This window comes from Melanotaenia boesemani, chromosome 4 (assembly GCF_017639745.1).
Source record: "Melanotaenia boesemani isolate fMelBoe1 chromosome 4, fMelBoe1.pri, whole genome shotgun sequence".
Classification (NCBI taxonomy): domain Eukaryota; kingdom Metazoa; phylum Chordata; class Actinopteri; order Atheriniformes; family Melanotaeniidae; genus Melanotaenia; species Melanotaenia boesemani.
This window is the reverse complement of record NC_055685.1, coordinates 22,548,252-22,559,661: the sequence shown is the minus strand read 5'-3', so window position 1 is coordinate 22,559,661 and position 11,410 is coordinate 22,548,252. Positions and strand designations below refer to the sequence as shown.

Here is an 11,410-nt window from a genome sequence, read left to right as displayed (position 1 = left end):
CCCTCACCACACTCATCATACAGGGCAGGGAGAGACACTCCACTAACATAGAGGCGAGTTGGCAGTGATACCGTTTGGCCACAGTGTTGCTGAGGTTCTTAAATTAAATGTTAATTGAGAAAAAAGTTCTGTTTGTGTAGAACGTTTGTTGTCTCTCTGTGTCTCTGGGAGCTGGTAGATTATTTAGTCACAACTTTTCTATTTTCTTGTGTTGCGTCGCAAACCCCCGTGTGCACGTCTGCGTGAACGAGCGCAACATTTCACATGCACGAACGTCGCCTGTCGCTTGGCTGGAGGAGGGCAGCAATTTTCGCCTCATCGCGCAAGTTCTATAGAAAATAATGCAGAAGGAGGGTCGTCGCCTCCCATGTGTCCAGCCCTTAACTGTCAAGGTGTTTGCAACTTCTGCTGAATAAAACTAAAGCAGACAGGGCTGTGGGAGGAGTCTGCACCAGAGCGCTGCAGTGCCACCTACGCTCGATTTGCAACTGAAAACAGCACAAGAGGAAATTGCGAAGGACAAAAATAATCGGATCATTTCATTTTTATAATCGTTGAAAACCCAGATTGTAACTGTGGTTAAAATTCGATTAACCGCCCTGCCCTAAAAATTACTGGTACTTTTAGTGCCATTATGTTGTGGAAATTCAATGCAATGAAAAACCTGCATTTGTTATTATATCTATATTTAAAAACATTAGTTAGTTCTTTAGCATTTCTAGCCATGGATTGAGAGCAATTGTGGAAGGTGCAGAGAGCCCCTTGTGGCTCCAGAGTCGCAGGTTGCAGACCTCTGCTCTAATGACTCTGAAGTTCCTAATCTTAAACACAAACAAATAAATTTAAAAAAGATGATTTTTGACTTCAGGAGGAACAGGATTAAACAAAACACTGTTTACATCCTAGGAGAAGAGGTGGAGGTAGTGGAGGAATACAACTACCTTGGAGTTCAGCTAGAAAACAGACTAGACTGGAAATGCAACACAGAAGCATCTACAAGAAAGGACAAAGTAGACTTCTTTAGGAAGCTGATATTATTTAATGTCTGCACCAAGTTGTTGCATATCTTCTGTAAGTTTGTTGTGAAAAGTTAAATCAGCTTTGCAGCCATCTGTTGGAGCAGCAGCATCAGAACCAGAGACGTAAGACTGAACAATTTGATCAAGAACTCTGGAGCCGCTGGAGAGGATTGTCCAGAGAAGAATGCTGCACAAAGAATGCTGAAAATAACAACGCAGTGTGTTCAGAGAGAGACTTCTTCAACTCCAATGCAAAACACAAAGGTAATGGAGATCATTCCTGCCAGCAGTTATCCCCCGATGCAATGTTGGCAACAGTAATGTTTGCACTCATAGAAAAATTTACCTGTACTTTCTTGAGATTGCGTTATATGGTTGTTTTTTTTTTTTTTTTTTTTTTTTGCCAATTATTAAAATATTTTCAAAGGAAGAGGAAGTAACCCGAAGAAGAGAGTCAGGTGACATAACGGAGAGGTTTGATGCTCTTGATTTACTGTGACCATGTCCTCAAGTTCGGAGGAATAGAAGTGATATTATTGAACACCATGGCAAGTGTAATATTAAAATGTTCCCAATGTTGAATGCACGGTATTAGTGATGTAAGAGAATATAACACTTGTTACCTGTTTGCTAAACAGTCAGAATTAGTGGAGGAGACTCATGGGGGAGAGAAAAGTGGGAGAACAGAACAGGAGTGTGATGCAGGAGAGGACAGCAGGGAAGTTGTGGTTTACTTTCCTTACAACAGAGCCTTAGAGCTCTTCTTTAAAAAAAAAAGAAAAGAAAACTCAAATGCTTTCAGCCTGGCTGCAAACTGTGCCATCAGAAAAGGCTACATCATGTTTGTGTTAAATAAATAATTGATTTATAAAAGTTGTAAGTTGTGATTATGATTTTGTTTTGGGGCCCTGGAGGAAACCCTGCATTTTTATTTCATTTTCAGCATATAAAGCCCCGTCGGCACCCATCTACATTTGTTTCAGGGGCTTGTGGTCTGTCATCAGAGTTAGTGTTCACTCCGATTAGCTGCTTGTGTTGTGAGCTCCATACATTAATGTAACATTCCTCGTGTAATTTTTTTCTTTCTACACACCATGAACTTCACTACTGAATAAAAAATGTACAAACCACAACCATATTATGTATAATTTTAAATTTAGATACATATTTTTGAGGAGTCTAGACACAGTAAAATCAAACTACAGTATGTTGAATACTGGATTTTCTAATTTTGCTACAAAATGTATCCGCACTGGGCGATTAATTGATAAAATCGATAAATCGAATTTTCCATTTCTGGAGATTTATTTTTATGAAAATTGGGATTTTTTTCCATAGTTAGTTAGCAGCAGACTTAGCCCTCCCTCCACACCAGAACGGTGTTTGTCTGACAGATTTTCAGTGAAGTGGCCCTTCACTCATGCCTGGGATTTAGCTGTGCGTATAACTGCAGTGTGAAATGCTGCTCTCTATGAGATGCAGAAGTCAACTTTAGCCCACAAACTCTAGTTAGGAGACGACCTTCATCAGAGAATTATTCCCGCAGTGGATCCTGTATGATAAGAATCCAGATGGAAAGAGATCACGGATGCATTGCGTTGCATATTTCTATGTAAGAAATGAAGTTGTTTATATGGTGGAAAAGCTATGACATTATATGCTTTATTTTTGCTGGCATTCATCTATATAAACAAATAAATGTTTTTAATAAGTTTATTTATGTTTTGTAAAAGAAAAGAAAAAAAAAAATCGATCAAAATCGGAAACCGGATTTGGTTATAAAAAATCTGAGATTATATTTTTAGGCCATATCTCCCAGCCCTACCGCACTGGTTCAGCATTCATTTAGAGTTAAACTTCTCCTTCCTTTTTACTCATGTAGGTCATATCAGTAATAAAAAAAAAATAAAATTCCCAAAAGAATTACTGGAAACATGCAAAATGCTATACACTTCCTCAGACAGGGCTGTCATCAGTTTGATTCAAGAGTGATATTTTTTTTCAGTGGGTAACTGAGGGAGTAAAACCAGCAACAATCCATCCTGTAGAGTTGTTACTATTGCATTAATGTGAAAGTAACTTATGCAGCATTTGACTGATGGGTTTAGTAATTATGAGATGATATCAAGTTTTGTGGAATGTGTCACTTTTAGTAACATAGAAGAGTTGCTCCTTTGAATAGCGTGGCAGTTGGAAGAGGCTAAAATTACACACCTGCAAGATAATAAAACCACAATCAGTCTTTTACTAATGGCCCAAGTGTGCTGTGCTGTTCACAGTTGTTTTATTTGTTTTCATATGAGTTCTTACTCATAGAAAAAAAGGTTCTTACTAAATGATCATTTATATAATTATAGCAACTCTTTTACTCAGACTCAGAAATTGCTGTGTTAGTGTTCCTCTAAACGATAAATGCAATCTGTTTTTCCTCAAATAGGAAAGTTAAGCTTATTTATTATGAATTTGCTTGTATGAATACAGACTGGATGACACTCAATTGCCTCCAATTGATTGTATATAAAGTGCCCTTTGATGACATTGTGAATTTACAAAATTAAACTGAATTTACACAGTTCAAGTGAAACACGGAAAGAAATTCAAAGGAAAATAAACATAAAAAGTGAAAGTAACAAAGAATAAGGTGCTGAATTAAAAATGAACAAGTATTTAGGTTAGATTATAATGATTAAAGACCATGTCCTGTAGTTTGATGGACACCTGTTTGCAGGTAGCCATCATCAGATTTGTAACATTAATGATCAACAATCTTATGTGATTAAATTCAGGAATAAACCTATAGATGAAAGCTGTTTTTAAAAAGGATAAAACAACAACTCTGTGACAGATCATTAATCAGAACACAAAAATAAATAAGATGTACAGTATATACCGTATATATGTATATATACATATTAAGCAAGACAAAAAAAAATATTTCTTTGCCTTTTGTCTCTTACTTATTACCAGCTACCCGACACACACTTTATCCTGTAAGCCAAATCCAACATTTCTTGTTGTCACTTACTTTCCATGTGGTTTGACAGTTCAAAATCTATCATGGTAAAAAATTGCAGAATTATTTTCAAATTTTTGCAGGTGGTTAGTTGAGCAATCCAGCTATAACTGGTATTTGTCACTTTCAAGCCAAAACAACCCTCCATCATCCACCACTTACTGTCCCAACAGACAGCACACAAGACAAACTAGCAACTAAGGTTACGGCCACATGCTTACACTCACAGCCGAGAGGGTCGAGCAAAGCTTTATTTTACTTATAGTTGCTGTCGGGCAAAAGCCTCCTATCTCCAAAATTCATGATTTTTTTTTTCTTCATAAATCAGTACTATTGGTCACCCTTTATGTCTGTCTGTAGTTTTACAAATATGTAAGCAAAGATATAAGATGTAAAACACAACACCAAGTTTGATGACATTATGTCTAATTATACAAAAACCATACAGTTTTATTCATTTCTTGAAATATAACAGTTTTGGACATAGGAGGTTTGCACCCGACAGCAGTGTTATGAAAAGCAACTAGAGTCTCTATTAATTACTTTATTTTGATATTAAACTGAACTGTAAGATGGTGATTCATCATAAAATCCTGATTACAATGCCAAGCCGCTTTAGGCCCCGTACCCTAAAGGTAAGCACATTTAAACCTTAAAGACTAGGAATGGAAAAATGTATATATGTATGTGAAAAATTAATAATATATATTAATATATATATATATATATATATATATATATATATATATATATATATATATATATAATAATAAATATAATTACATCTTTTTAATTGGTAAAACATGCAAGCTTGGATATATCACCGTAACAGCAGAGCACAGAAAAGACCAACATTACAATTAAGAGCCTCTCTGATTTAATAATTTATTCCTTTAATCTGAAATTAATGATCAAACATAGTAATTGTCTGACTGTATAGTTGGGCTTGCCAATGTAGGCCTATGCACAATAGAGAAACAATGTTGATGCAACATCTTGCAACAGTAACAATCATCCATCTAGATACACACATAAGAGCAAGTACACAAAGTAAATCAGTGTCAAGCTGGGACAAATACAGAAACTTATAAACTAAAAATAAATGATTTTATTAAAACTGAAAAGTTGTCATGTTAGTTCTGCTCCTGATACAGAAAAATTAAAGGTGCAATTGATGAGTGTAAAAAATAATCACTGAAAGTTGCGCTATCAGCTCCGTCTTGAAAGTGGAAACTAAACTGAGCCCTTTAAGCAGCTTGTAGTTTAATGACTCAAAGAAAACAGCAAGGTTGATTCTAGTCCTAACCTTCTCCATAGGAGGCTTGTTAGCCATACAATGGGATTCAGTTAGTTGAAAACCTAGGAGTTTGATTCCTTCCAAAGAGGAGGAAAAGACTCAGGTCATGGACGAATATGCTGCAGTTACATCAGAGAAGGAAGTTAATCTTGCATTGTTACTTCTTTCTCTGGTGGGGCCTCTAGTTTCTCAACGGCTGCTAGATGTTGTAATAAAGTATAAAAATTTGTATAAATACCCTTAATGAAAATTGTTTTATTTTCCTGTTATTGCTAAAGATTTTTTTTTATGTCTAAGGCCTGGTACACACATAAGGTTTTTTTTTTTTATCTGATGAGATTTTTTTAATCTGTTCGAGACCCCACACATGAAGATAAAAAATAAAAAAAAAATCAAGGAATTTAACAGTGTTGATCATACTGTGTGTGGTGTGCTCCGATAATCTACTCACAGAACAACACACACATAACCATGCTGTCCTGCAACCGATCTAGAATCTAGTCCTCCGAGCCAGAAATCCTGCATAACCAAATGTTATCTAACAAAAACGAAGAAGAAGAAACCTAGCAACAACCATAAAACACAACATCCAACATGGAAGATGATATACAAGACGAGGGGATGATTTGTGGTCTTGGGACAGTAAAAAAAAAAAAATAAGAGACTGGAGACAACGTGAACACAGACTTTACATCCTTCCTTGTTCCCCAGTCAGCTCGGTCTCTGATTGGCTACATTCTGTTCCACGTCACCATCCACCTAGTCACAACTCAGGAGTAAATCGGCTTTTCCCACACACGTCAAGAGTTTTGGTCATAAATATTGAACATGATTAACACTTCCGACTGTCGGCCCAACCCGTTTTGGAGCCGATCATAAGGACAAATTTGCTTAACACACCTCAGACAAAATGATAATTTTATAGGAAAATCTTATGAGACTCAAGATAATCAGGCGTTTGCCATCGTTAGTCGGGAAGCGACAAAATCTGTACAAAAAGAGCCTGATAGTCTTTATGTGTACCAGGCCTAAGCTGACAATGACTATAAGTTACATGTCAGTGACTTAGGGCTCAAACAATTCATTAACTGAAATATTTTAATTGTTCTATTATAAAGTAGCCATTAACAAACTTAGAAATTTAATGTGAAATGGTCAGAGTATCAGCTATGACATCATTCAGAAAAATCAGCAGCAGTGCACACAAAGTTTGGGCCGATTTAGAAACTGAGAAATTACAAACTCACTTAATTTTTGTTTTTCATCCAAGTGTTTGAAGTAACTATGGAAGAACAAAAGTTAAAACAAGTCTTAGGTTTTGTGATTTTGCTGTCAGAGACACTGCACAGGGGTCGTGTAGGGGTTAAACAAGGGTGGTGGAAGGAGAGAGAGTGTGTGAAGGAAGAGAAAAACTTATTTGGAATGTCAGAGAAAGACAATATTACATTTTGAATTCCAAAATGCAGAGGAATATAACAGTACCCAGTGGCTTGACAGGCAGGTTTATACTCACATCCAATCATTTTCTGGAAGAATGAAGGGATATTTTATTGACTTTATTCATCATGTATATGAAAAATGTACACATCATGTACATTCATAAAGGTGGACAGTGGGAAGAAGTGATAGCTGCCTGTTAGGTAAATCCAAAAGGCTTTCTTTATTAATGTTATTTGGCTTCATGTTAGGCTTTAACTACCGTTTCTTAATCACATGTCATCCAATTCTGAACCAAGTAGAAATGTTACCTGTCTTAAGTCTTGTTGTTTTAATCTGGAAAAAAGAGTGCATCTTAAAAATTTAGCTGAACCAAAAAGTATCATCCTGGTTTCATGGTTATATGTTGTGTAATGCAACAACAAAGAAGATGTCTGCATACAGACATGTCTGCGGTTGACCTCATTAGCAGAACTGGATACTCAGTGTTGATTATGATTTACAAGCAAATACTAATTTGTTAGGTTAAATAACTGGGCCAAAATTATTTAAACTGACTTATTTTTATTAACTAAATTCAAAATATGTTTTTGTATTTTTTATTTTTTTTAAGAATTAAAGCTAGGGATAGGCAGATCAAATCTCTGGAGTAGATACTTCAATATTAGACAGTCAAAAAATTGGATTCAATACTTTTTTGTGTTTCGAAACACCACTGCTGAAACAAAACGTGCCATTTGTTTTCCCTTCTGAGAGTTTTAGACAATAAAATTGTACGTGAAGCCCAGCCACAGTGTATTCCTTCTGTGTCACATGATTATAATAGCCTATCAGATGTCATGATGATGATGTTACGGTTAATGATGACGAGGTTTTGTTTTTGATATTTTACTGGTTTAATGCAGGTTATTCTGCATTATGTTTTATTATATTTATCATATTACTATTACATATTATTTTCCATTTAATATATTTTAATGATCTTAAATTAATCTATAGTTTAATTTTTTAATCATTTTAAAAAGATTTATTTATCTTATTTTTGTTTAATTTACTCAGTATAACTCAGTTCTTGAGTTTATATTTCATACTGCCCTTGCCTTTGCAATCGACAGAAAAAATGTTGGTATCTAAAGCTTTTTTTTTTTTGTCATTGTGTTTGCCTTGTACGCAGTCCAGGCTTGTCTGTCTTTATTTAACTTCACCTTAGCATGTATCAGCTTGTCTGGCCATTAGTTTAACAAAGCCTAAACAAACACTGAGCATACGCCTGTAATCCATCATTTGTCTTTTTGGAAGCAGATAGCTAAACAGAGTTTAAGCTGCCTCCAACAGTATTTTTTTATTTATTATTTTATTTACTGTCCTTTTAAGAGTTCAAAGCTTTTCTAGTAGACTCTAGCGATAAAATTATGAACCTGTAAATGAGCAATGTATAGTCTCAAACAGTAAAACCAATAAAACCTTTTCATGTACCATCCTGAACTGCATGGTGTGATGTGAGTTAAAATCTGGTGCACATGATGTCAGTGTGCTTACGTCTTTGTCCTCATCAATAATGAATGCTAGAAATAAACTGAGAATCCAGTGGTTCTGAAAAGAAAAAGATGAAAGCTTTGCAGTTCTAAACTTTTAGCTTCCTCTCCTCTCAAGAAGAGAGCTCATTAGCCAGGATGCCCAGCAACAGCAGACAAGCGTTACAAAACAAACAAAAAATCTGCTTAGAGCAGTACAACAACTATATAACTTATTCTAATGGATTGTGAATTTCTTGAGTGTAGTAGTCAGAGAAAGAGCTGAGAATGACATCCAGGTAGGTCTAAATGATTAGCAACAGAAATGAGACCATCTTCAGAATTCCATCAAAATAAGGCTCATTCAATCATTTAGATATGCTATAAATTAGTGTTTAGAAAAGGCAAGTTGTGCTTAAAAGACAGCGTGTATGCAATGAGTAGGTCACCTGGGGACAAAGAGCAGGCTGTAACTGAAGGGTCACATTTTAAGCTATAGTTGTAAACATGTATTTGAAACAAAATATAAATTGGTTGATTTGATTTGCTTTGAGACCACATATTAAAATCAAGCTAGGGCCTGTAGCCTCCTATCTTTGAGGCCAGAAAGAGGAAATTATGACTTGTTGATGGATAATTGGCATTTACAATTAACTATTTACAATAACATTTTTAACACAGTCAAAAACTGTTATACAAAAAAATGGCTATACTTAAAAGTAATTCATGCATCCTCGCATTGATTCCACTGTCACTCATCAACTGTGAAAACTGCAGCCCCAAAGCCCCAAGTTTATTAAGTCTTACATGCCTACACTGGAATGACCACAATGACTATTCTTGCTCTCATTTACAGCAAAAACTGTACTTGTATGGAGACTAAGGGTGTTTGGAGTGAACCTGAAAATTATGTGCTTGCTTTATCAGGTTGTGCTGGAGAGCATTATTAGTTATGGGATGTCAGCATGGTTTAGCAATCTCTCAGCACAAGCAAAATTGAAAGTGCTTCATCTGGTCCAGTCTGCCATAAAGGTGATGGGAAGGAGTGGAAATCTCTCACTCCAGTCTATCCATGATCAGTCTGTACTCAGAGAAGCACAGAGAGTTTTGTTAGACGCATCACACATCCTCTATCCTGGATATGAACTATTACTTTTTGGTATAGAGTTTCAAAAAGCATATTGAGCCCTCTTAAAAATGAATTCGTCCCCATTTTTATATCAAAATTTTAAATAAGTGTCTTTTATGGACACATGGATTGTTCAATATCTCTTTTGGGGCTGTGGAGGTCGTGCAACAGCATCTTGTTTTACTCTCTTTTATTTCTGATGTTTGTCTAATTTTCATTCCAAATGGGTAATGTAAAACATATTTACAATTTCTGCTGTGTGGCTGACAGTTGTTTGTAGATTACAGTGTTTGTTATTGTGTTGTGTGGTGTACTGATGTTGTCAAGGCAGCTAATGTAACAGCCCTTTCTCTATAGGGACAATAAAGTGTATCGTATCGTGCACTAGGAACAAAATCCCTGGACATATGAATTTTATATCCACTGAAGCTTTTAAGGGTGGATAACAGAAAGTATATGAGATGCAGTCTGTATATGAAAAGTCTGACTGTAATAGCCGTTTGGAGGGGGCAGAGATTTCCTGCACAAAAGGCCAAAATCAGATCATTTGTCTATGAAAAAGTCCATTTCAAAGTTGCTGAGTGAAACTGCTGACTGGACAAACACTGTTGGTTCACAATGAACTCAAAACAGACTGTGTCGTGTCCACATTAAAAAGCCTAAGCCAGAACCAGGAATCCTGTTTACAGGGTTTGACTACTTGGACTGAGTCTCTTTACTCATTACCAAACAGTTTACAGCAGATTTTAGGACTTTGCATTGCTCACTAATAAATCACTTCATGGCTCGGTACCTTGATATACTGTTCAATCGCTCATACCATGACAGCAATCCCATTACACTAACAATCTGAGTGGTTGACAGTTGCACTAGTCAGTGCAATCAAAATATAAAGACATGACATTAATGATAGATTACACCATAGCAAAAAGATCTGCAGTTAGTCTAAAAAAATCCTGTCAGTTTCTTCAGTCATTCAACTGTGTATGTCATTCACGTATACCCATTCAGCCACTCATTTCCCACTTCAAACACTTCCCCATTCAGTCACTCATCCCTCTATGCGGTCTGATGTAAAGGTCTCTTGGTGTGCATTGGAGCATGGAGGAGGCATAAAAATTAGCTCCAAAGACTTAACCTGAACCATTGACTGTGTAACCTTGAAACCTGTACAGAAAACGCAGAGTCCTACGTGCATTTGGATGTCCATTGCCTTAAAGGTAGTGGTCATGCTTGAAAAGACATAAATTTCATTCAGTCCACAACTAAATGGAACCAACACGCTTGCCCACACACGTTTCATTAAAGTGCCCTGGTAGGCTTAGCTTGGCACAGTGTGAGTCAGGGGAGTTAGAGAACCTGACTGAGATGAAACACACACATACTCAAAACACAGAGACTATTTAAAAAGAAGAAGAGATCAGGAATAATACAGGGAGTTTATTAACTAACAATAAAAGAAGCTGCATGAAGTCAAACGTGTGTTTGTGTCAGAAATCAAAGCCACTATCAAGCAGCTTTTTATTACTGATTACAAATTTTATTCTCATCTGAAACTGAGGGGGGTGTAAATTTAGTCACCCCAGTATAATACTCTGTCAGTTTTAATCATTTCATCTAATCAAGGAGGGGCTTCCGATCAGCCGCATGTCCTCTCACTATTCCAGTGGACGCCGCTGGAATGACACCTGGGTCCAATTGTGCTTGAAAAACTGTCAGATATGAGGAACGTTTGTGTAAATCAATCTAAGGTGTCTTGCAGGCTAGGCTGCTGTCCTTGGAGTTATTAAATTGGTTCCTTTGTGCCAGACAAGTAAATCCATCACAAAAAAAAAAAAAAACTGTTGAGGGGGGGGAGTTTTGGTACCTACCTGCAGGTTGTGTCTCTCCAGTCTCATCTCCAGAATGTTGTTCTGCTCCTCCAATCGTTGTCGTTCTGTCTCTAAATCTTCAATTTTCTGTCTGAAAAATGTTATACACAAAAACAAGGGGACAGAAGGT

The 11,410-nt window shown here is 36.3% G+C and overlaps 1 protein-coding gene across 1 annotated transcript in view; it reads right to left on the bottom strand.

Moving 5' to 3' along the window:
* The window catches only part of mad1l1 (mitotic arrest deficient 1 like 1), a 61,736-nt gene that overhangs the window by 30,574 nt on the left and 19,752 nt on the right, over positions 1 to 11,410 (bottom strand). The window contains exon 15 of the mRNA XM_041983880.1: positions 11,281 to 11,371. Within this exon, the coding sequence (XP_041839814.1) occupies positions 11,281 to 11,371 (91 nt within the window). The remainder of the gene's footprint in view (positions 1 to 11,280; positions 11,372 to 11,410) is intronic.